At 46.4% G+C, this 26,736-nt stretch overlaps 1 protein-coding gene across 1 annotated transcript in view; it reads right to left on the bottom strand.

Moving 5' to 3' along the window:
- Window positions 1–26,736, bottom strand: part of LOC111147103 (family with sequence similarity 124 member A) — a 102,026-nt gene that overhangs the window by 64,457 nt on the left and 10,833 nt on the right. The window contains exon 3 of the mRNA XM_022502999.1: window positions 10,436–11,169. Coding sequence (XP_022358707.1) covers window positions 10,436–11,169 — 734 coding nt within the window. The remainder of the gene's footprint in view (window positions 1–10,435; window positions 11,170–26,736) is intronic.

A 26,736-nucleotide genomic window follows, 5' to 3' on the forward strand; every position in this document is an offset into this window, starting at 1 on the left:
ACACGTGGAGACAGCAGCACTTTCTTGCAGATCTGCCACTAAACGCGACTGCTTTGGTAGCAGAGCCCTGGGCAGACCACCACACAGATTCAGTGAGACAGAGAGGCCAAGGGGAAAGCTGTTCTGAGATTAAGAGCAGAAAACATGCTTAGGATTCCTCATTTTTCTTCCTCTGCCTCAAAGATCTGATTCCAAGTCTTGCCAAGGCCTATAATCACAGTTTGCTTCTTCTTCTTCTTCTTCTTTTTTAATTTCCCTAAAAAAAATTACTCTTCCTTCCAGGCCTGAAAGAGCTATGATGTCACTTACACATTCTGCAGGAATGCCAAACCCAGACTATGATCTGGGAAAGGATTTTCTGGGGGAGACTTTCGACCACCCTGGGTAGTCTACACAGAAAAAATAACCCAGTATAGGCACGGCAGTTTTCTTCAGAGCCTGGACTGGGAGCCACAGACCTTATGAGTATAGCAAATTGGCATGCCCCATGGCCTCCTGTTTACATGGTGTCTTCCTGCTTCCATGACTGGATGCCCTGCCCCTTGGGAGACTGCACCCCCTACCCTGAGAATATTAGAGACCAAGGGAGGGGGGGACAAACTAATGTCTACCAAGTAGCTGCTGTGCGATGGACATCAGGCTTAGTGCTCAGAACAGGGTAAGAAGCTGTAGGTTTTGCACAGTGGAGGAAACCAACCACAAAACAAAAAGGCAACCCACCAAATGGGAGATGATCTTTCCAATCATATGTCTGACAAAGGATTAATACCCCAAGTATATAAATAACTTGTACAACTTGGCATCAAAACAACAAACAATCCAATTTAAAAAATGGGCAAAGGACACAAAGAAGTGTTTCTCCCAAGAAGACGTCCAGATGGCCAGCAGACACACGGAAAGATGCTCAACGTCACTCATCATCAGGGAAATGCAAATCAGAAGCACAGTGAGATACCATCTCACACATGTCAGAAGGGCTACTTCCAAAAAGACAAGAAATAACACAGTGTTAATGAGGATGTAGAGAAAGGGAAATCCTTGTGCACTGTTGGTGGGAATGCAAACTGGTGTAGCCACTGTGGAAAACAGTATGAAGTTTCCTCAAATAATTAAAAATAGAGATACCCTCTGATCCAGGAATTCCACTTTTGGGTGTTCTTTTGAAGAAAGCAAAAATACTAATTCCAAAAGACATATTTGCCCCTATGTTTATTGTAACAGTTTTTTTTTTTTACAGTAGCCAAGATACAGAAGCAGCCCTAGTGTGCACTGTGGATGAATGGATATAGACATGGTGCATACGTGTACACACACACACACACACACACACAGAAATATTATCCAGCCATAGAAGAAGGATACAATCTTGCCATTTGCAACAAAATGGATGGACCTAGACGGTATTATGGTAAATAAATCAGACAAAGACAAATACTATATGATTTCACTTAGTTGTGGAATCTGAAAAACAAAACAGAAATGGACTCATAGATACAGGAAGCAATCTGGTGGCTGCCAGAGGGAAGGGAAGTAGGGAATGGTTAAAATCATGGAAGGAGATTAAAAGGTACAAACTTCCAATTATAAAATAAATAAAACATGGGCATGCACAGGGAATACAGTTAGTAATATCACAACAACTCTGTGTGGTGATAGATGGTAGCTAGATTCGTCATGGCAATCACTTCATAATGCGTATAAATGTCGAATCCTTATGTTGTGCACCCAAAACTAATATGTCAACTACACTTCAATAAAATAAAATAAAACAATAAAGAAAATACATTCAACAAACAAATGGCCTCCAGTGGGTTTCTAGTCACTAGGGGGAGGAAAAGAATTATTATTCTTTTTTAAAGGAAGAAAAAAACTGGCAATTCCATTCTGATGAACACAAAACAAAATAAAAAGTTTTAGGAAGCTTGGCTCACCTTTTAGACACGTCTTGTGATGTGACTTTTTTCCCCCCTTTAAAAAAAATTTGATAGCGCCCTATTAATTTCAGTTGTATGATATAATGAATGATTCAATTCATGTGTATACTGGGAAGTGATCACCACCGACTTGCAACCTGTGCTCTTGATCTATGCCAAGCTTGCTATTAAGTATAATGATAGTACATGTCTAAAGGTGGACGCACGCCAGGCAGCAGTAATCAAATGTCAGGCAAGTGGGTAGTCCTGCCTGAGAATAGGCTGTGCCTGGGGAAGGTGCACAGAGAGCAGTGGGCAGCAGCCCCGGGAGCTGGGAGGGGGCCAGAAATGCAGGATCGGGCCTCCCTGCACCTGCTGGACCAGTGTCTCTGCAGGGGGACCCCAGGAATCTGCGATTCTCATGCCTGCTGAAGTTTAAGTGGCACTGGCAGAGGGAATGTCCAGGCCTCTACCGGGTCCCTCGGAAAAGCACAGGGAATAACCCAGCCGACGTGCACTCAAGAATCAGACGTGCCTAGGACCCCTGACAGCCCCTGCCCAACCCACCATCCACGGCTAGTGGTAACTGGCAGTGGCAGTTACCGGGCCTAAATCTCAGAGCATGTGTCTGCAGGGCCCGGGTGCGAATGGCCCCTCTGGGTAGAAATACCGAGGGGGTAAAGAGAGGCACTGGAGTACAGTTAACCCCAAAGCGTAGCACCTTCTAAGCAAGCAATTAATATTCATGATCACATCACAATTACTTCTTGGCTAAATTCTTCCCAGCTCAGCTCGTACCCAGGTAAAAAGCTGAGCAGCTGGAGGTAGTCTGCCCCTGTTTTGGCAGCTGGGAGCAAAGGAGCCAAACCTGGAGGATGGACTGGTGCTGTGTGTGTCTTTTGGCTTTCCCAGAGATGCTGGCTGGACCTCCTTTCCTCTTTCAGGTGCCCTCAGGGAGAAGGGCTGCTCCCATGCCTGGCGGAGGGGGAGCAGGGCAGAAGGGCTCCTGTCAGCACAGCCACTGCTCTCTGCATGGAAGAGAAGTGGGCCCTGGCATGAAGGGCGGGGAGCAGCCAGGGGAGGCTGTCCATGCTTCCCCTTTGCCCTCTGCCCAGTGTTCTGTGGTTTGAGTCCCATTGGAGTCGGCTGGCACACAGTGCTCCCCTCTGCACCTCCCGGCCTGATCTCCTCCTCTGGGCCCTCATCCATCTGCGTCCCCCCCCAGTGCCCCATCTCCTCCTAACAGCCGTGCCCAGGTTTTCCACTGCCCAGTCTGCCTCCACCTGGCAGGCCCAAAACAGCCCAAGCCTCCCACTTCTCCCCCTTCTGTCTTTCTTTCTTTTATTCATTTGAACACTGAGTGTTGGATCTGTGCCAGACACTATTCGGGGCATGAGGGACACACCAGTGGGCACATCAGATAAAGTCGCTGCCCTCAAGGTGCTCATGCTGAGCCAACACGGAGCGTGTTAAAAGGAGGAAAAGCAAGCATGAGTGCACAGGTGACAGGGTGGCCAGTCAGGCCTTGCTTATGAAGGCACATGGAATGGGGACTGAGGGGCTGAGGAAGCAGCCATGTGGCCACTGGGACTGGGGGGCAGAGTGGGCAGCGGTGGCTCCAGCAGAGGGGACAGAGAGGCCCAGGATCTTCCGAAGGTGGACAATGAGGGCTGGACAGAGGGAGGCGGGAGAGGTGAGAACAGCAGGACGGGGGCATAGCATTGGGTCTGCCGGCCACCCCGGGGAAGTGGCTTGTGTTCCACGTGGGACACGATGGGTGGCCCCTGTGGGCTCTGAGCAGAGGAACTGCAGGGCTCGCTTGTGTTCTGAAGGGCCCTCTACCTGTGTAGGGAGAATGGGCTACAGAAATCAAGAGCTGCTCAGTGGCTCTGGGGGCAGCACCAGTGGTGGAGTCAGCGGAAGCGGCAGTGGCGGGAAGCAGGGAGATTCTGTGTGTACCCTGCAGGGGGAACAAACACGGGCTCCTGGAAGGGAAAACCTCAAAGTGACTCTGGCGTTTTTGTCTTGAGCATCTGAACAATGGTTTGCCTTTTCTTGCGTTGGTTTCTCCCCAGAAAAAACTGGTGTCCTCTGATGGCAGCCCAGAACCCTGACCACTGCCCCAGGGTCCGGCAGCCCTGCTCGGCCCTTTGTGCCTATTGCTGCCCTCGGGCTCCCCTGGATCCCCCGGACCCACAGCCACCCATAGTTCAGCTCAGCTCAGGCATCAGTTGCTACAGAACCTCTTGGGACCCTCTGACCCCGGGCCGGCATCACCCAACCCACCCTCTGTGTAACGACAGCTACCGTTCACTGGTTCCTGGCGCTGAAAGGCACCTCAGAGGCACTCTAAGTGTCTGAGTAGCTCTGCAAGGTAAGAATTAGTAGCCTAAATGTTCAGGTTAGAAAAGAGAGTCTCAGCAATGTAATCTCACCTGTCTGGCCTCGCTCAACTAGTAAGTAGAAGAGTTAGGGTCCGACCCCAATACATCTGGCTGCAAAGCCTGGGCCATACACTGCCCCATAGGAGTATTTTAAATCACAGAATCTTGGAACATTCTGCTGGAGTTTTGGTTTGCATGACTGCTGCCTCCGCTGGATGGTGAGCTACTGAAGGGGAGTAGGGAGAGACAGCATTGGTACAGAGGGGTTGTCCAATACATGTTGGCCAAAGTTTCTTCCTTCAACATGGGATCACAACCCAGACATGAGAGGCTATAAAGGTAGTCGTGGACACATTTGAGATTCATGGCTCTAGGCCCTCTTCCCCAACCTTAAATTCATTCATTCATTTGATAATCTAGAAGTAGAGATCAATAATATACAAGAAAACAGATACATATACAAAATAATTTTAGACAGTAGTAAGTGAAAAAGAAGACAGATGATATAATAGAGAGTGCTAGGGCCAGAGAAAGGAAGCTACTTTAAGTGGGGCAGGCAGGGAAGGTGTCTCTGAAATCTGAATGATGGGCAGGAAACTGCTAAGTGAAGATCTTGCAGGAGATCATTCCAGGTAGACAGAACAGTAAGTGCAAATGTCCTGAAGCAAGAGTGAGCTTGCTACATCTGAGGAACAGAAAGGAGGCCAATATGGAAGGCATAAGGGAGCAAGAAGGGAGAGAAGTGGGAGATAAGGTTTGAGTAAGTAGTGGCCAGCTGATGTAAAATCTTAGACCTTGGCGAAGATCTGGATGGGACTACAAGAGCCATGAGAAGCCTCTGGAGAATCTTAATCTGATGCACCTTTTCCAATGATGCATGTAAACACATGCACAAAAACTGTGCTTGTGGGTCCAAGAATGGTAGGTTCAGAATTTCTGCTATAGAGTATTGTTCTGGAGTGCATGGGGGTGAATCATAATAAAACAAGTCTCATTTCAATGTTTGCTCTATTCTTTCTCACCTCCTCAAGTAGAAAATGATGTGCTGTAGCCTCACAAAGGGCAAGCCTTTCTTTGCTTTCTTAAAAAATAAGTCTCACCCTGTGCATTGCTGGCAGAAACAGAAAATGGCTCACTTGCTGTGTAAAACAGTATGGTGGTTCCTCCCCACAAAAAAAGTCAAACACAAAATTACCATCAGACCTGGCAATTGCACTTCTGGGCATATGCCCCAAGGAAGTCAAAGTAGGAACTCCAACAGGTATTTTTACCCCCATGTTCACAGCAGCATCATTCACAATTGCCCAAAGGGGTAAGCGACGCCAGTGTCCATCAAGAGATGAGAGGATAAGCAAAAGGCGCCATGTTTATAATGGAATATTCGACTTAGGAGGGAAATCCTGAAGTGTGCTACAACACCATGAACCTTGAAGACATTATGCTAAGTGAAATAAGCCAGTTATGAAAAGACAAATACTGTATGCGTCCACTTATGTGAGCGCCCCAGAACAGTCAGATTCACTGAGACAGAAAGTGGAGTGCTGGTTGCCAGGGGCTGGGGGCAGGGGGAGTGGGGGTTTTTTAACAGGCAGAGTTTCAGTTTTGCCAGATGGAAAGAATGCTGGAGCCCAGAGATGGTAGCAGTGATGTTTGCGCCAACAGTGGAATGCACTTTACTGAACTGCACATTTAAAAATGGTTAGGACAGTAAGTTTTACCGTGACGTGTATTTTAGCACAATGCAACATTTTTACAAAGTCTCTGAGGCCCACTCAGCCCCTCAGTTGCATCCCCATCAGCATCCATCTCCCTGCCCTAAACAGCGTGGTGTCCCCGGGTGGTCTAGTTAAGCACCTTGCTAAGACTCTAAAAGCTCTCCAGAGAAGAAAGTCCCAGAGGCTGAGGGTTGCAACTCTTAACAATTCTCTGTGTCAGATTTCTTGCCTTTTAAGTCTTACTTAAATCCTTTTGTTTTGAACTAATTGCCCCTTTTGCCTTAATGCAGACGCAAAGAACAGCTCGTGACCATCCTCTATGGGAAGAGACTTCCAAAGACTTAGATGCCGTTGTTACACTACCTTGCCTCTTTGACGATGCAGAGCCACCTGCTTTCAACACCCCCCAGCCTAAAGCAGCAGTCCTAGTCTCTTTGTGGAACTTTGAGAGCTTTGGGCGCTCAGCTGTGCTTCCGTCTGTGTGTTTGGGGGGGGACCCCAAATCATTTCTTAAGGAGGACTTTGGCTCTGCCCATGGCATTCTCATGGCAGGTCTCCAAAGGAGGCAGGTAGCCTTCCACTGAGGCTTGTGCCCTTATCAGGTTCCTGGGGGCTCTCTAAGAAGATGTCAGCACACAGCTCAGATTGGCTGAGGTGCAGGACCTCTGACCCTGCTTGACCGGCTACATGGTACAGGTGTACGATAGGCACTTGGCTGGGAATAGGAAAGCCAAGCTCACGGTTACTCACTATGTACCAAAGCCTGCCTAAGAGAAACAAATCTGGAGAGGTCATCTGAAGATGCATCCCTCCCTCTGGGACTGAGCCAAGTCCCCAGGAGTGGTGGGGACAACTTTGTCGTGCCCACCCTTCTTCTGTGCAGTGGTTTTTCTGCACTACGCTTGGCCAGGCACCTTGGCCCACTCTGCGGCTCCATGTAAGAAAGAGGTTTGTGAGGGCCTGGTGCAGTTATTCTAGGGGTACTGCTGAAGGTGGGCTGTTGTGTGTGGGTGTGCTGTCCACCGTGGACACGGGAAGGTGGAAGGCACTGCTCCCAGGACTCAGAACGAGGAGTACATGTGTGTCTTAAACATGGCGTATTTGTACCTCATGGACTCTAAATCCTCTTGCTGATGATTTTCTGCTTTGTTTCTCCTGCTAGAGAACTTTAAGTCAAATATGGGGACTACTTCTGGAAGAATGTTGTCCAACAGAACTTTCTGTGATGATGGAAATTTTCTGTATCTGTGCTATCCAATATGGTAGCCACTAGCCACATGTGGCTTAGTAAGACAGAGAAAATGTCTTTTGTATTTAGTAAGACAGAGAAACTGAATTTTGCATTTTAATTAATTCAAATTTTAAATTTAAATGGCCACATGTGGCTAGTGGCTACCCATCAGCTCTAGACACGATACGGGAAATGTGTGTGTTTTGGATGTCACCTTTGGTTTTTCCGACTTCCCTATCAATATATTGCATCTACTTCAAGTCCCTTTGCTGTGTAATTATTTTTATTAATCTTCTTGTCAGCTACTTTAAATCTTTTTAAACTGTGAGATCTACTTGTAAATATGAAAAAAAATAACATACACAATTCCCAATTTCTTTGACTAGGTACCTCTTCTCCCTTTTGCGCAAAATAGAGTAATTAATAGGTTCATTCAAGGGAAGGGCGTCACAGGAGTTGGGGAGAGACCCTTTCTTCTGTTTTTCTGTTCTGTTTTTTCAGCTGGGTGTTGCCTGACACAAATGTTCAGTTTGTAAAAATTCATTGAGCTGTTTACTTATATGTACTTTTCCATATATTATTTACACTGTTCTTCAATAAACAGTAAAGGGAAACATATAAAGAGAAGGTGCTGTGTCCAAAGTACAATGTTAGTTTAGCTCCGGGGGATATGGAAAGATCCACAGAACATGGACCATGACTCCAGAAAGCTGTACTTCAGCATCACTGAGCACTAGTGCAAATGTCTACGATGCATTTTTCCAGAGGGATCTCGGGCAGCTTCTGATGCTAGCAACTCCCCACCCTCCTCTTCCCTGCCTTTTCCCCCTGGACCAGGCAGTACGAAGAAAGGAGGAGGAGGAGTTTCAGGAGGGGGAAGTCTTTCTTTCCCTCTTATCAGATCTTAGTCAGAAACATTCCAAGTTCTTATAAAAGGTTGAGTGGCCCCCAAAAAAAAAAAAAAAAAAAAAACCCTTTCATCTTTTGTCTTCCAGAGGAATTAAATCAGAGGAAGAGGTCTCTGGAATAGGGAACATTGATGGGGCAGGATGAGGAAAGAAAACTCAATCTGTATTTTAAGCAAGCCAACTAAAAACTACCCAACCAAGATTTGTGGCAGCGTACAACTCCACCCAAGTGAACAAGAGCATTTCTATTAAGAGTTATCATTGAAATGATAACTTGGGAAACATGTACTGCTGAGGACAATGTGGATAAAAGGCATTCTCTCAAGGGGTCTCTCTCCAGGACGTAAAGATCTTAATTCTGCTAAAGACTGAGACATAAATTTTTACGTAGAAGTAAGTTAAAGAGCCAGGCAGCTCCTTATTTCATGCCGGAACAGAAGGTTGCTCTCTGCAGTGATTCAGTCCCAGTAACCTGTAAATGGCCATCATCAAGAATTACGAGGGGGCCGTTAGTCATTTCTGTCCACATTAATTTACCTCCTCGATATATTACTATATTGAACAAAGGCCTGCATTCCTGAGACTGAAGATACAAATCTTTTTTCTTCCTCTTTTCACACTTCGATGCTCAAACTTCAAAAGCCTCCACCTGTACAGATTTTATAACCATTTAAATGTGTGAATCTTCTTTGAAATATCCTTTCAGTGGTTCCCGTTGAGCACGGTCCACGCCAAGCTTTTATACTTCGTTCTTTCACTTACGTGATTACAGACATCGAGCAAAAAAGTGTTCTAATTACTGCAAAAAAGGAAGAAGTCCCTTCAAAACAATCACATTCATTTTGGTCTTTGAGTATAAACAAAACCCTTCCGTTTACTTTTACTTTATCAACTGTGCTATATTTCGCATACGGCATTGGCCGCCTTCAAACACTGAAGAATTTTGTTCTCACATTTCAAAAGAGATTACAGAGCAGATGCGAGCTAGCATTCAGTTCACTGAATAATAAAGCGATACTTAGTTTCTTATCTGTATAGTTCAAAGGAAAATCAGAAAATAACTTGAGTCCTATAAACAGTAAACGTCTCAGAGGTGACCTTTCTGACTTGAGCAAAGTGGCCTGGCTGTAGTTTTAAACAGGTTTCTGACATGTGCCAAATTCTCACTTCATTTTATGACGCGTGGATTACAGTTCTGATGTTTGATGTCAAAGTCAAGAAAACTAGGAAGCTTTACTTGTGATTTGAGTAATTGCAATCAGCACCTTTCAAGATAATGGCCCCTGATGCACTATCAACTTTTCCTTCCAGGTAGACAAATGGGAAAATGGAGATGCCTGAGCCAGAGGTTTTTCAGAAAAATAAAGTCCTATATGCTTGGAACTGATTTACATGTCAGTTCCAGAAAGCCTGGGTGTAGAAAGCATTTATCAGGCCGGGCCAGGTGTAGGACATTCTTAAGTCTACGTGCTGCATTTTGAATTCTCGAGTATAGTAATCAATGATCCTAAAAGAGGGTCCAGGAAACACTGGGAGGACAGGAGGAGAAAGGGGTCCAACCACAGAGGAAGAGGACAGTCTACAGCATCCGTTCCCTTAAGATGCATTCAATCACCCCTTCCCAAGCTTACTGAAATCAAGAGCTCCAAAGGCATAGGTTACTTTTTCAAATATTTATGAGAAAGTAATTTTTTAAGTGATCACTGGATTTTGACAACCTACTTACTGCCTTGCAGTAGAAGGGTGGATGGGGAGACGGTGGGGAGGCACAAGAGGAGACATCTATCTTCTCTCAATATAGTTTACAGTTTTCAAAGAGCTGGGTTTTCCTGAGGGCCCTTTGGGGAAGTGAAGGATACACTGGTAAAAACTCCCTAAGTGTGAGGGAGTAGACCCAGGAATCTGAAATAACAAGGTCCTGGGGATGTAAGCGCATCTGAAATCCCCAGGGGCCACACGAGCGAGTGTTTAGTGGCTGCTCAAACAGCAGGTGAAGAGGCACGCAGAGGAACTGGCAGTTGCTGGCTGAGGCTCACAGCCAAGGCAGCCAAGTGAAAACAACCAAGGCAAAGAGCCTCCTCTTCCGTTTCGGCAGTGTAGGGACACCTTTGTCTAAGAGCCACCCGGGGCCACCGATTCCTCCTTTTTCCTAACTCATTGCTCTTTACTAGGTACTGGGGTAACGGGGGTTTCTGGCAGTGCCACTTATTTCTCTGTCCTCTCCCCACGCCCCAACAGGCGCAGACACACAGACTGCCCCCCGCCCCCAGCCCCGGCCAGGTACCTGCAGAAGGATCTTGTTCCCGTCGAGGTCCTCCGTCTGCCAGCGCCCCTCACTGATGGGGCTGCAGGGGTTGGGCAAGAGAGGCACGAGCTCACCGATGTCCTTGACCCGGAACTCCAGCACCGAGGAGTCGGTGGGGATGGGGGTCTGGTCACAGGGCAGTCTTTTCAGGGAGAACTGGATGTCCACATCCAGACTGGAGAAGATGGGGAAGATGCAGAAGTCCGTCTTCCTCTGGCTGGGGCTGCGCCGGAGGATCAGCTCGTAGAACTTGAGGATGTCGGCGTAGTTGTCATGGCGACAGTAGATGGTGAAGCGCACGATTTCCTTGCCGTAGTGCACCGGCCGGATAGCCCACAGCGGGGTCCCGGGCGCCAGCGTGAAGAAGTCCTGGCTGCAGGGCAGGTAGGGCAGGAACCGGCCGGGCACGCGCTCCGTGTGGTGGTGGCGCCAGGGCGGCCGCTGCAACGCGCGGTGCAGCTGCAGGATCTGCTCCTCGCCGTACTCCTCCTGGAGGAAGAGAACCACCGCCAGCGCCGGCTGCGCCACCTTCCAGGGCTTCCGCCGCCGCCGCGACGCCCTCCTTTCCGACACCCGGAACAGCTGCAGGTCCGGGTGGATCCAGGCCAGGACCTTGTCGATGGCCTCCTGCAGGGGCTGCGATTCCCCCGGGTCTGCGATGATGTGGATGCTAACCAGGAAAGGGTCCTGCGCCTCCTCCACGGACAGCTCACCTGGGGGCACCACAAGAAACACAAGCGAACGGTAACCATGTCACTGAAAGGGTCCTGTGATGACACACCGCGGCGACAGGAAGAGAAGCTAAGGGCTAACTGAACTGCGTCTGTGATCATTAGGATTTTCGGATCCCATATTCACCCCCCAAAACCTTGGCCGCCCAAAGACTAGAGAAGTATTGCTAGGGATAGGCCCCAAACTGGGCAGGGCTAGGAAAACCCCCAATGGCATCAGTTTGAGTGTACCTCCTGTTACGCCGCAGAAAGTCCAATCTCCACTGATCTGGAACCCATAACACCGCCATTAGAAAAGATGCTGTCGCCTTTAGGGTACACCATTTATTTAATACTTCCCGAAGCACCTTACCCCATAAATGATCCCTCTTCCACTGCACTCATTGGATTTGCTTGTTTCAATTGGCTTCTCTTGTTCATTCACCCCACAAACATTTATGGAATCCTTTCTTCACGCCTCATGCCAGGGGCCATGCCAGGCACTACTTGGCTACATTATCTCAGAGGGTGAACGGTTTGCTGGTCACACTGGAGTATTTCTAATTCAGAAATGCTCAGCATAGTATCTCAGACAACCTGATAGGGTTTTCTTTTAAAAGATGGCTCTGTTTGCATCTTCACAGGCTTTATGACTCATCCAAGGGAAATTAAGAAATCTTTAAGTCTTTGTGACTTGGGGGGTTAGATTCATCTAGAATGTAGATCTGTCATCACACACATGCCTCACAAAGTCCACTAGGGTATCAGGTAGAAGTCAATCATGCAGTCAATAGCGTTTGAAGAAGTGTGATGTGATCTTAGGAACAATAACCTACATCAATTTGCAAGATGAGAAGTAATTTTCCTCTAGCTTTGCAAGATATGCCAAATAGGCTTGCAGGTATATTTCATCACATGCATCTGTGATAACATAATTTCTATTTTGTTGGCTCAAAACCTGTCTGAATTTTCAACCCAACTCTGTTAACTTATTTCACTTGGGAATAGTTAATTCAGTTTGTTGTTGCCTTTCTTATTTACTCATTTATTTACACATTTGTTGAGCAATCAATATGTACCAGGCACTGGAAAAACAAGGAAGCTGATATCATTGAGGATTATGGCAATCTGTTTATGGAGACTCTGGTGTGAATAGCGTGCTCCTTTAGAATTGTGCAGTGTACAACCTGCACACCCACAGCAGTAGCCCTGTGAAGAACCATAAGCCACAAATAACTCTATAAACAGTCATTAAAAAAATAAACATTCAATCTGATACGTGCCTATAGGAAATATAGTAGAGTAGCATTTTAGGTAGGGGTTAGATTCTAAAATTACCCTGTGGTAAAAATTATCTAGAGACAGTATCACCACTGAAAGTCTCTTGAATTTCCAATACAGTACTGACCATCGTACTTGCAGTGAGACAACACAGCCAGATAGGTGTTCCTCTGGCTGTACACCGGAAGAAACTGCAGGCTTGCTGCATGGCTTATGTTACAGAAGAATAGTCTTGTACCAGTAAGGCCCAGACCACCACTCAGCAGGCTGTGCCTTTCACCCTGCAAGAGACTTCTGAAACATAAGGATGACCAAGGTAACAACAAAGTCAAGTCTCAGTACTTCCATGATCATGGATTAGAATGGTGGGTAGCATTGTTCAAGCCCTGCCCCCTCTGGCTGAGCATGTGGTCTTGAATTTGTACGAGTTAAATATAAGCATGATGTAATTCCAACTTACTACCGCAGGGCAAAGGAAGGAGCAATGTTTCCTCCAGAGTGTTTCTGGGGAGGTTTCCTGGAGGAGGCACCATGTGAACTGGGCCTTGAAGGGTAAACAAATCTTGCTCATAATAACCTCAAATGTGGGGGAGATCACTGCAGGAAGAGGGAAGATGGTTAATGAAGGCACAGAACTGTGCAAAAAAACAAGCACATTTGGAAGGGGGTGGTGAGTAATTCTGAAACATGGCAACAGATGCAGTGGGAAAAATGGACTAGCGCCAAGTTATACAGGGCTTCAGCTCAATTTGATAAGGGGCAGTGGAAAGTTTTAATAAAGGGATGTGGGGAGCTAGACAGGTGGAGGCAAAGTAAGAAGTCAGAAGATGAGTAAACAGTCTAGACAGATCACAAGGTCTTGGCCCTGGAGGAAACTGCATTATGGGCTCTCGTTCTTTATCTTGCCCTGTCTCCTTGCTCTCTGCCATATTTATATTCCTCCCATTAATGGATGAAGTGCATTTCCCCACCCTTGGACTTTGGACACCCTTGATCATATGCCTAACTGTGGCCAACAGAAAGACACAGTTGGTGATGTGTGTTTGGGCCTGCCTTCTTGTGCTTCTGATGTGTCCATGAGAAGCTAGCCAGAAATCAAGAGGTGCCAGAAGGCAGGAGGAGATCTAAATGGATCCCAGCCACCCGAGGTAAGCCCAGCCTGTATTGGCCGATCTCAGACACCCACAGAGACATCATAAGGGCTAACTAGCTGTGCCTGGTCTAGATCACCTGGCCCAAGACCTGTGAGAAGTAAGGAATGACTGTTGTTCTGTGCCACTGTTTGGGGGTGGTTGTTATACAGCAATACTTACGGGTGCAGGAGGAGTCAGTGGGTATACAGAAGAGGCACAGATTTGCAGGCTATTGAGGCGGCACAGGCCACTGGCCTTGGAGCCCACAGGCTGGGGCAGGGAGCAGGAAAAGGAGAGGAGTGATGTTTCTGGTTGGATCCTGATGCTTAAGGAAGAGATAAAAAATAGAGGAAGAAGAGCAGACTTGTGGGTAAAGATAAGGGGTTCCACTTTGGCCTCGCCATGTTGGCGTGAGATGGTGGACTGACTTCCAGGAGGGATGTCCTGTTAGCAATGGGACCTGTGCACTGTTGAGCTCATGGGCTGAATTTTAAGAACGGATCAGTTACCTTCAGATTGTATTCTTGCTCTTATGTGGTTCTCTAATACATGTGTGCCCCCAATGTATACTTATATCCAATATAAATTTGGAATCAGTGGAAATTCATCATGATGGCTTAAAAAACAACCAGAATTCATAGACTCTTGTGGTCCTTCTCTTTGTTTGCTCTTCTGCTCACCTGACTACATTCTGTTTCGTTGAACATTAGCGCCATTATCAGCAGAAGTGCAGTGGAAAGAAAAGCAGTGACAAGGCAAACCAGTGCAATTTTCCACCAGTCAGTAACTCCAGGAAAGGTAGAAGAAAGTACCACAATCAAATAAAATGCGTATTTCACTTTTTCACGGTGGCCTGATCTCCCAACAGCGGGGACATGTGACATTGCTGAACATTACTGAAAGCTCAGTACAAATGGAAAGAAGTAAAACGGCCTTGAAAGATTTGGAGGATGAAGAAATTTCCTTGAGAAAGTTATGGATGATTTCTGTGAGAGAAAAAAAGGACATATGGAGTTGAAAGAATGTTTAGGAAAAGACATTGTCAGAGCAGCGAGGCAGTCCCGTTAAGACCCTGAACCCGCTCTTCAGGGGGTGTGCGTGGCTGCGAACACAGAGACACGTTAGCTGACCAGTGCATGGTGTTCAATGTGGCCTGGCACTTACTCCATGTTCTATGTATATGAACTCACTGAATCCTTAGAAAAATCCTAGAAAGGGGACGAGATGCTATTTTTGTTCCCATTTTAGAGAGCAGAAAATCGAGGCACAGAGAGGTGAAGCAATCTGCCACGGTCAAACAGCGCGTGTGTGCACGATCACGATGGCTCTGCAGAGACGTGTGCTTACCCTCTCCGCTGTATTCATTTCCCAGCAGAATGAACGGCCGCCCTGCCCCATCATTTCTGGCCACGCTGATACTCCCTCACCCTCCTCTACTACTTCTCCGCCACCAGCCAATAGCTTCCTGTCTCGGACACCCATTTACAGCTCTTTCGTCTGGCTCTGGGTGTCTGAGGAAGAATAACCCGGAAACCGCCTCCCCACGGCACACGCCCAGCTCCGTCTATCTGAGCACGCTGCCTGCTCGTGCTCGTGCTTGCAGACAAGCGAAAAGGCCTGGGCGGGGAGGGGCCCCTGTGGAGGTAGCTTCTGCGTCTCCAAGACAGAGTTGTCAGGGTGCTCCGTGCCAAGACCCCTCTATCAGCCACACAAAGGTTTCCCAGAGAGCAGTACAGAGGCTATGCAGAAGCCTATGCGGGTGAGTGAATGTCACCACTTTGCAGAAAGGCAGGATGCCCAGCCTCGGGGCAGGGTGGGGACACAGAGAAAGGCCTCTGACCAAGTGCCTGCTCGCCTGGGCAGCTTGGAATGGAGCCAAGAGAAAGCAAGGAAGGGAGATGAAGACCTGACCCCCGAGCTCTGTTTGCATGCGTGAACCAGGGCGACCAAAGTGGCTACAGTCCAACCCTGAGAAGGAGGAGGAGAATGGGTGGTGGCGTTAATACACTCTGGCCATCGCCAACATGCGCCCACTGCACAAGGCCCTAAAATAAAGAACCACAGCATGCAGCTCCAAACTGGCACTGGGTGCTGGGGTTATACATGCCCCAAAGAAAATGGGCCTCCTGGAGCTAGACAGGAAACCAAGTATTTGAGGGAAGGAGAGAAAATGTGAATAATTCATTGTCATGGAAAGCCTCTCCGCCTCCCTGGAGAAGCAGAGACACCGTGACTGTGGGATATGTACTGACTTTATCATATCCATTACACGTCTTCTCGAAGGACCTCAGAGAGCACCTGTTCACTTGGGGCAAGACACAGACCAAAAACCAACTGGGCAGCAGACAGACTTCCCCAGGGCTGGTTGGGAGAGGGGAGCTGATCACAAATTCACAGGTAGTAACAAAGCTCTCAAGATTACTTTGTGCTGCCTGAGAAGAGAAGGAAGATTCTTTCCCAGGGGATTAGAGACAATTAGATTTTTCCTTTGATAGTATGAAACAAAAACCAACTTCAAGAAAAGCACTGCTCAAGTCAGGCCTTCCGTGAGATAGGTGTACTGGGAACCTGGATATTGGTTACATTTCTCCCCAACCTGTCAGCTCTCCTGTATATCCCTTTTGTGGTCTCTTAAGTTTTAAAGAAGACGGTTTAGACACGAATAATCATGTGTTAAGCTCTTATTATTTGCCAGAGGACTGTCCTAAGAGCTTGACAGATATAACCTCATTTTATTTAAAACAACACTGGGATAGAGGTGTATCCACCCCCTGTTACAGGGGAAATGTTACCGGATCTGACAAGGGCCATGCAGCTAGAGGAGAGTAGGGTCTCTGCTGCGCGCACCAGTGTGCCTGTGCCTTCTCTGCCCTCTAGCCCACCATCTTCAGTTTGTGTGACGGCTCTGACACTGCGGCTTAGCTCCTTCAGGCCATGTGGGCAGGAGAGTCTGCTGTGAGTGGAGGACTCCACTCACAGTTGGGGCAGTTTCTGGCAACCGCTGAGCAGCAGGGACACCCTAAACTTCTGTCTGGTGAAGGTGTGGGTGGGGATTGAGGTGTTTCTGCCTGTGGACAGATGTCCCAATATCAGACCTCCCACTCGGCTGTCTCAAAGCTGCCTGAGCTGGGACTCCTCACCGCCGTTCTCTGCACCCCGGGGCTTCACACCAGCCCTCCTGTGCAGTCTCCCACTGCCTGGTTCCTGCCAGGCTGGATCTCCTCCCGGAACGGGCAAGCTAGTGCATGTCCCCAAAGCATTTGCTTCCCAGCAGCAGGTACGTCTACTTGAAAGTCCAGATCTCTCATTCCAAACAGAGTGCCTGGCCAGCTCTTCAGATGCAGCAAGTTCAGAGACCTCTTTCCGGAAGTTCTGGGCAATGGTTGATGTCTCTGTCATTTTATCCAGAATGTATCAGAGACAATTTGCAATTCAACCGCAATCATTTATTTGATCAAGCAATGTTTATTGAACACCTACTATGTGCTGGGCACCGTAGGATACAGTGGGAAATAAGAGAATCTCTGTGTTATTAGAACTTAGAATCTAGTAGGGGGAGTCAGAGCATGAGCAAATATGTTAAATGAAGTCAGGTAACTCAGGGCAAGACACTTCATTGAATAAAGCCGATTGAATGTGGTAAATCATGAGATTTTCAAGGCAGCAGCCACAACCATTAACCATCAGCTGAATAAGTTGCTATGTACCAGTGCCACCATAAGCCACCAGGAGGCTAAGAGAGTCAGACGGAGGGTACCTCCAGCCGCCATAGGTGCTTGGTTTAGAGAATCTGGCCCCAGATCTTGGCTTGAGATTCTCCAACCACAGGCATGAGGCTGAATAAACTCCTTATTTGCATTTCTAAAGCCCCGCTCTAGGGCACTGAACAATTCAGAGGCTTGGCTTCTCGGTCTGGTCAAGCAGACCCTCCTGACCAAGCAGCAGAACACCCAGGTGAAGTGTGGCTTGGGTATGCCGCAAAGACACGCCAGGCGCGGGCTGCCGCTGCGAAGAAAAATTAGGTCAGCGGGCAGGAGGCAAAGAGGCTTCGGAGTGGCAAACACAAGCCCCACTGCATTGTGAAGTGTCACAAAAGGGCCAGCCTCCCCCCATTAAGCTGCCCGGTCTTCCCGGAATGCCTGAAGTAAATGCTTTCAGAGAGGGGCTTCCAAATTCCTTCTCCAGAGAGTCTATTCATCCAGAGTGTAATGAATAACCTGCCTTCATCCCCTTTTTTAAGCAGCTTTTTAAAAAAAAACCTAGTTTCTTGAACCTCTGAACTAATGAAAAAATTGAAGCGATCCCCTTTTCCCCTGCGCACCCGAAAGATAAGATTTCAGACTTTCTCAATTCCTAGTAATTTTGATTTTGACAAGGCTTTCGGTTGAGCTGCAAGTCTGGGCTGTGAAAGCGGCAAGGCTGGTCCCAGTGCCAGCCCCGGTGCAAGTCACAAGTAGATGCAGGGTGGGCCTGGTGAGACTCTGATGGCAGCAAGGTGACAGGCAGAGTTTTAAACGCAGGGGATCCAAACGGCGCTCATAATAACGCTTCTCCTCTCTCAGCCTGAGTCCCCAGCGCTTTCTCGTCATTGAAGAATGGAATACAGGCTCACGTGGTTTAGCCAAAACCTCTATTTTCATTTGGCAGAGGAAGACAGTGTGGGATCTTTCTGATCCTTAGGCCTCTTTCAGCTCTAACTATGGTATTTTAACTGCTCACCCCGTTCTCACCATCTGTTGCAGAAACAATGTCAGGGATCTGGATGTGTGATACCGACACGCTCTTGAGCTCATCTGAAACCAGGACACTATTGAGAAAGAAATCATAGAGAAAGGAAGGTGGATTCTTGAGATACCCTGCATTTTTTTCCCCACTTGAAAATGGGACATTCATTTTATTTTGTATGTCTTCCTAAGTTTCATTCTGAAACAAACCTGTAGGTGGGAAGAGGAGGGGGAAGCCAAGGCCAGCCACTAGCCAGAGAGTAATGACAAAGACATTATGAATTCTGACACAGCTTGACATAAATTCTGGAAGGGGACCAGAAGCTTTATATGTAATTAGAAGGTACAAAGCAGCTAGAAACACTTAAAATATCTAGCGTAGTTATCTAAGCCCTCAGGACTATAATGATTTTGAGAGTTTATGAGAAGGTCCAATGCCAAAGTCCAATGCTTAATAGTGTAAGAATAAGAACTTTTAGAAAGTTGAAGGGCTCAAAGTGACAGAAGAGATGCTAGCATTTCACCCAGAATCCTTTCTTCCGCTAAGTAATTTCCATGCATTCTCTACCACTTCATATATATCTTGTCGTTTTCATCAGTAGCAAAGCCACGTCAGGACTTCAGTAAAATTCTACAGGTTTGGAGATGAGGCAGCAGGGCGTGCAAACAATAAGATTAGTATATTCATTGTGTTTTGAGATGTAAAATATATTGATCAAAACAAAACAGACGAAAGAGGAGGATGGTAACCAAAAGCTATCCCAAGGATTTGTTCGTCAGTGAACCCCAGACCTCTAATACCACTAGAGCTGGGTGTAGGAATCCTCCCAATTACAGTAATTAAGTTTCGTTTTACAAAGGGATTTATTCTGGCAGGATGCTGAGAAATCAAACAACAATTAGCTATTACAACTGTTCTGGGGAAAAGCATTCCATACATCCTTCTAAAATACATTCTGAATGCCACAGTAGAAAAACCAATGCTGAGATCTGGTGCTGGCTTTGCTCAGGATCAAACTAGCAATGTAGGAAATGAAGCATAGGGACTCTTTTTGTGGCTGAAAATTTGATAAAATATTCAAATTCTTGACCAGTCTGAATAGGACCCTGACACGTTCCTAGTCCCTTGTTTCCGTTTCCTTAGAAATGATGTAACTTACAGCCCTTGGAAGAACAAGCTAATTGCACAGGACTAGAAAATTAGAGGTGGCAGAGGCATTTAGTCCAGCCTCCTCATGTCACAGATGAGGTCATCGACCACGACTCAATGGCAGATCTAGAAAGAGAACAAACATCTCCCAAATTCACCCATTTGGGCTCTCCCTTACCTCTCAAGCGCCTCTTGCTAAAAGCCCCAAGGACTGCAAAGCAGGAGACATGGTTCCTCCCAGAGCTCACAACCTAACTGAGGGAGCAAGGTGTTCACACAGGAGAAATGTAAGAAAAACCTAAAGTGGGAGACATGTTCTAAATGACATAGCAGATGAATTTCAGAGACGATAGCCAAAGTTCTCCTTTGCCACAAATTTTCTGACTGTTTTGTGGCCCTTCACCTGTAGAGTCTGGGCTATTCATTGCTTCAGGGAAGGTGGAGGCAGATAGATCCACTAATCAAGTTTCTAAACTCATGTCTATTTTTCAGATCGTGGCAGAGAGAAGAGTCTTGAAGAGCAAGGCTCTCTATTGCAAGGGCTTGGGTTCCGGAGACAGAAAAGGCTTTCTGAGCTAAGGAAAGCTAAAAGCTTAAAGCAGAGGACTTGCCCCATGAATCGCAGCACAGAAGAACATATGATGCTGCGGGATGGTACTTCCAGCTCGGGAGATGCCACGTTTTGGCTTCTGGTGGAAGGAAGAAGACTGGGAGGGACCTGACCAAAGTCTAAATGCCAGAAGGTTTCCAAGAAAGGGTGATGTGCCAACACCTCTGGGCTCAGTGCTGCAGGGTTGTGGGTCCCAGAGCAGAACACACCTGTGCCTTCACTTCTAGGTGTGAGGCCGGCTCAGGAGTGATGTTGCACTTGACTATAAATACAGCAGTTCTACTGCTACGCCTGAGCATGGGACTGTGAAAATTCCCACCACAATAGGAGGTTCATACAGAGCTCTCCACAGACAGTACAAAGTGTTAGAGTGTGACTCTATAAGCATGCCAGCTCGAAGAAAGACGTGTCTGGCTTCTGAGTCTAGGTTATCTGTGATCCTACATTGTGAGGCTGCATGTGAGGCTACACACATTGTGGCCTCACTGTGCTCCAGTGTGAGGTGGTGAAACAGTAAAACTGAATCACGGAGGAAGCCCAGCTCTCTCTGTAAGGGACAAAGGGAAGACTTCTCACAACTGCTCTTGTTCCAAAGGACAGAGGAGCCTTCCAGGAGCAGGCTGCACAGCTAGAGGCACTAACAATACTGACAGTAATGTCAGAAGATGCCAGGTGACATAACACCACAAGGGGGAGTAGAGCAGGTGGAATATTCCTTCCCTTCCATAACCAATATTGTACAAAAGAGAAGTTTGATTGACATGGTAGAAGGAAAGAAGGTTTACAAGGAAGGAAGGAAGGAAGACAGGAAGGAAGGTAGGCAGGCAGGCAGGCAGGCTGGCTGGCAGGATCCTCTCTGCTTCTCTAATCAATTCTGAATATTGCAACCTTTAGTGGGTATGACCTGGCTCTTTGCACAATATTCCCCACATACTTCCAACTTGTTACCTCATCAGAAGCTAATGGCAAACACTGCTGATGTTGAATAAAGATAGAGATTGTCCACCAGAATGGGAAATACTTTCCATAAAGCCTACACAGAGTACTGATGGCTTTTGCTGGTTGGTACCACTCGTTGCCTGAGGTCACATTTGGAGTGTAACTGATACCATACTTTTCATGACAAACAAACACAGAACTTCAAGTTGTAGGTTTCCAAAACGTGAGAGTCTCCCGTTTGTCACCTACTCTTCAGAGAACTTTTGCCCACTGTTACTTTGTGTGTGTGTGTGTGTGTGTATCCACCCATATTGTTTTTCACTCACAAAAATCACCAGTTTTATGAGACCCTGGTGCTCTCATCCATGCAGTGGGAGAGTGAAATGGTAGCTCTAGAGAATGACTTGGAAGGAAGCATCAGAAATTTAAAAAAGTAAACAACCTGTTTTACCTCACAATTCCACTTAAAGGAATTTACCCTAAGGAAATAATGAAGGATACACACACAAGAACTTAGCATAAAAATAATTCAGGCAATTCTCTTTGTAATTGTAAGAAAGTGACTATAAACTATAGTACCAACAACAGGGTCCTAGTGGATATACAGAAATGCAATGAAATACTGTATATTCAAACTATTATAGTTTACTGATATCAAAGAAGTTCACATACGGTTAATTAGAAAATGAGACGATAAGACTATACAATACTATTTTTGCTAATAATACATATCTATAGTAATGCAGATGCTCAGAAAAAAATCGATAGGCAGACACCAAATAAAGACTACTGGTCGTTTCTAGATGGCAGGAATCTGAGCTTTCTTCTTTTGGCTAATCATTATTTTCCGATTTTTTGACAATGACCATGTATTATTTGAGTAATAATAACTATTTTAAAATTGGGAAAAACACCAAGCACGTCAGGAATGGGGGATGGAAGCTATTCACTTGTGTTCCTTCCTTTGGTGGTTGGGGGGGTCAAGGGAGTGTCCCCATGACCCTGGTAGACCAGCTGTCCCTGACATGTCATAGTAACTTCTCAGGATGGTTGTGAGAAGTCTTCCTTCATTTTTCTTTCATATCCTGGACAGAAATTGGCACTCTCTATGTAGTTGAAATCACACAATTAAAAACTTATCTTTGGAGCCAGTAGGACTATATCATATTTTGGGGGGAATGGATGCCAGTGGAACAGCATCAAAGGAGTTGACTATGTGGTATATTGTCTTCACCCTTTGATTTCCTGATGTGTATCTTTGGTTATTGCTTTTTTCTTATCAACTGCCAAATACCAATATTGCTCAGCCTTTCAGGTTCCTGTGCAGAGGATTTTGGCCATACAGAACCCACACTGTCAAATAACTGTCTAAGTTCACTAGCTTTCAGCTCATTCATCTCGGGCTTCATTTACTACTCTGTGATCTTACAGATAAGGCTGCTGCCTGCGTCTCAAAAAAACACTTCCAAACCCATACCTCTAGCTTGCCTGATAAAGGACAAATTCTGTTTTCAAATAAACCACTCAGTAGAGGAACACAATTTTCTTCTTTTAAATGACCAATAATTCATAATTTAAATATTTGTCAAGTGAAATTTTTTTCTCATCTAGATGTGATGCAAATCCGAGGGCCTACAGATTATGTCCTTAAAAATTAGAATCTTAAAGAAATGTGGACAGACCATATCTACTAGGGATTTAAGAGCAATCTTGCTAACTGGGGAGAGGAGCTAGATTAATGCTCCTCAGCATTTCAGTACAAACAACTCACATGACTCAGGAGGTCTGGGGTGGGGCCTGGAATTCTGCATTTCTAACAAGCTCCAGGGTGATGCTGATGGAGTGCTCTTTAGACCACAGTCTGAGCAGCAAGTTTTCCAGTTTGGTGATTTATGTGCTCTGCCAGGCCAAGGATACCTTCTCTGGGCAGCTGACAAAATGCAAAGCAGACCCCACACTGTGCCAGCTGGTATTCTGTGGCTCTCAGGCTGTGGCTAAGCCTCTACCTGACTGGCTTTAAGACCCAGACTTGCAAAAAATGACAAACCCACACCTGTGGCCTTTTCATTAGAGTTACCTACAAGCTACATGCTACATGGCTCCAGCTTGAGGAGGAAAGCCCAGGAGCATAATGAGCATCTCAAACCTGAAGCCATACTTGCCACAGTAAGCTGCAATGGTTGAGGGCATGGGAAGAGCCACCAGCACCAAGGCCCTTTCTCCAATAGTCAGGGCAAGCAGGAGTGAAGCTAGTGCATTCCAAGGAGGAGGGAAGAAGCCTTGAGGGTTCTTTCCCACATGGCGACTGGAGCAGCGGCTCTACCAAGGTGCAGGTATACCAGATGCCTATTGCCAGGGAGTATGATAGGGACTTCTGAGTAAAAGCTTTAATCCTATAGTTACTGTGGAAGGGAGGGCCACAGAGGAGGACAAAATGGACAAGGAAGTCAGACTGATCCTTCCACGTGCAAAGCATCTTAATGATTTCTGGTTGGTCTCCGCAGCCATGGCCACATATCGAGGCCACCGTGGTTCAACAGAAGGCCACTCACAGAGAGCCTACCTAAGGCAGCAGATTCATTCCAGCTGTGCAGCAGGTCACCCTGAATCTCTTTTGAGAGAAGCTCTGCACATGAACATGACTTGTGCCAGAACATGCTTAAACATACTAAAAATGGAAATCGTTCTTATCCGGGGTTCCTTTGCTGGATGCAGCAAAGTTAAGTGCTCCTGGCTCAATGGAGTGACCAAGTAGAGATTCAAAACCCTGATTTTCCTCCACTTGGAAATCAGTTTCCCCTAGGCTTGGATTTGTTTTATGCCAACTGTTTGGTCTATGAAAGTAAATCAAGCATCTTTAGTATCACTAATGAGCCCTCTGCACGCCGGGCAAGTAGGAAATGGGTGTCAGTAGTGACAGGCCTTAACTAGGCTACTTAAGGTTTGTCCGATCCACCTCACAAACCGTATTACCATCCACAACTAACTTTGCCTAAAAGGCTGTACTCTAAATTAGAGAAAACTGGTGATGTTTCTTGTGAAGTTTTAATTGCAAAAGGAGTGGGAAGCTGGGGATGGATAGATGGGTGTTTTGGTCCTTTTGCAAACCTGCATCCATTGCCAACTACATACTGGTCACAGAATTATACACATGCAATGGCTAAATTGTTTTCCGTAAGGGTTAATGAACAGATCCAGGTTTTGCCTAGATCTTATGAAATAAGACCCTAAAATAACATTTACTCTGAAAATCACAATGGGGAAAGTATTGTGAACAGAAGAAAAAAAAAAAGACTATGAAATTTACAAACAGATCAATGTTAAATTGGCTACTACCACCTCTTCCAAGATATTGACTTACCTTATTTGGACAAGTGGCCTTAAAACGTCAATCTGTCAGTAAGTTATCTCCTTTCCCAAAAACAGAAAGAAAATAATGACTATTTCACTATCCCATCTGAATTTAGCTCTTGGATCTACAGACAAGGGTCATTTTTATTTAAACGTTCCCCCTCAGCGACGAGTTCTACGGAATGCGGTCATGTCTTTTCGATGGGTTGCTTTCAAAGCGCCTTACATTTGTTTATTAATTACGTAATAATTAATAAGCTCACAAGGAGCTTACCTTTCCTTCCACACCGAGGGGAGGCACAGATGTGGCTAAAGACAAAATTCAAAACATACAATGCTTTGATATCCTAAAACTTCAAGGAAATGAGACTGTGGAGAAATGAAGGGGAGAAGATGGCATTTATGTGGAAAGATATACCTCTGAGACAAGGCAGCCTTGGGGAGGGATGAGAGGTCGTCCCACACAGTAGTAAGGCAGGACCCGTCAACTCCTGTGGTGGCTCAAGACCAATAACAAGGGCTTGCAATTAACTAAGACACCTGACTTTCCTATTTGAAAAACACCTGCAATTCACTCGGCCCCTTTCTCTCAAGAAGAGAGCATGTCCAAGGTCCCCCAGCATCAGCTGGGCCTGGTCAGGGCTGCCCTCAAGGGCAGGTCACAGACATGGCAGGCCCGAGAAAGCGGAGGGGACAGAACTCCACTGGCCCTACAGCCTGGCCCAAGCAGCAAGGAGAATGCAGGCAGGACTCGGGGAAGCTACCCGAGTCACTGGAAGGACAGAGCAGGAAGCTAGGAAAAGCAAGCCAGGGAAGCAAGAGGAGGGCAGGAATCTGAGGCCCGGGTGGGTGGGAAAATAGATTCCATGACTCCCACCCACCCGGGACGTGTCCCTGTTTTGCACAGCTTGGTATGTGGTCCTGGGCTTGAATCAGTAGAACACACCGGTCATGGCCATTTCTCCATAATTTCAGATATGAGGAATTCCTCAGGGCATTGCCAAGGGCCCCTGTATCACTGTGACTCACTTTGATCATTTGCATTTCAAAAAGTACGAAGGGGCACAAAACTGCAAGGCATCCCCGCTGCCACTGGCCATCTGTAAGGGCCAGGTAGAGAGTTAATGACTGTACCTGGGTTTTGAGGAGGCACATGAGGCACAAATTAGGAGGGCAAATAGAGGAACAGTATCCAATAAAGAGAACTAGTTAATTCTTTGACCTGCCTCCTACTGGCATTATCCTGGGAATAGAGATCCTCAAGAAATATGACACTGTCCTAAAAATATCATTTTTCAGCTCCCAGGATCTTCTAAGAGAAATTCTCCAGGTATGATTATAATCTTCATTTGAATGAGAATATTCAATCATGCATGAGGGGAATTTATCATCACGTGGCACACTTGATCTTCTTCCCCTTGACATGATTACTGCTTTTCTTTGATTCCCATTTATAAAATTTCTCTTTTTTATTTAAATCACTTAAGAATGTAAATTGTACATATTGCCTTGATGATCTTCTACCCAGGTTTCTGGAAAAACCACCTAAAATTCCGAGAGTATAAATTAAATTCATCTTTCTTAGGAAATATTATGATTTATCGAGATCTGAGTGTTAACCGTGTGTTTAGCTCTGCAGAAAACATAAGAGGAAAGCCTGTCAGCCCTGTCAATCTCAAAAAGGCAAAGGGACCCATGGCAAGTAGAAAAAAATTTTACCCAAATTTACGTTTACCCAATTTATAGAACAAAACCATCCATTAAAGAAGCCCCCTCAGCCACTTCCCCTAGAGTTGAAAGTGACATCAAACACAACCAATGGGAATGTGATTCTGGGACCCAGGAGGTCGAGGAAAAATAGAATGCCCAAGGACTACCATGGCCTCCCAGACTCCATACCAGGACTAGGACCTAGGGGACCTAACTCCTACACCGCAACTCTTGTACTTTCTCTAGGTGATGACCTTCCTTCTTCTCCCATCAGGGGTGGGCAGCATGAGGAAGCAGTCCCTGCATTTTCAGGGAAAAGACACCTAACGAGCAGCTCTTGCTTGGGGAGGAAGCTTTCCTGTCAGCTCTAGCAGTGATGAACTCCAGCTGTGGACAGACTCCAACCCTAGCTCAACCCAAGGAAGTGCTTATGGCCCCATGAACTCAGGCACAAACGGGTAAAAGAGCATCATGGGAATGCTGAACAGGAATCACTAGTAGACAGAAAAATCCATTTCCTAACAGCGAATAGATAGGACCAATGCTAAGATGCCAACCAGGAAGCATTCAGAAACAAGCCATTCAGAGAGGGGCGGGGGGGGGGATGACAATGAGAGGCAGGAGCTGCTCACAGGACCCACAAGAAGAGGGAACTAGGACCAGTCAGCTCCG

Source organism: Enhydra lutris, unplaced genomic scaffold (assembly GCF_002288905.1).
Source record: "Enhydra lutris kenyoni isolate GAN:26980312 unplaced genomic scaffold, ASM228890v2 scaffoldscaffold15, whole genome shotgun sequence".
Classification (NCBI taxonomy): Eukaryota; Metazoa; Chordata; class Mammalia; order Carnivora; family Mustelidae; genus Enhydra; species Enhydra lutris.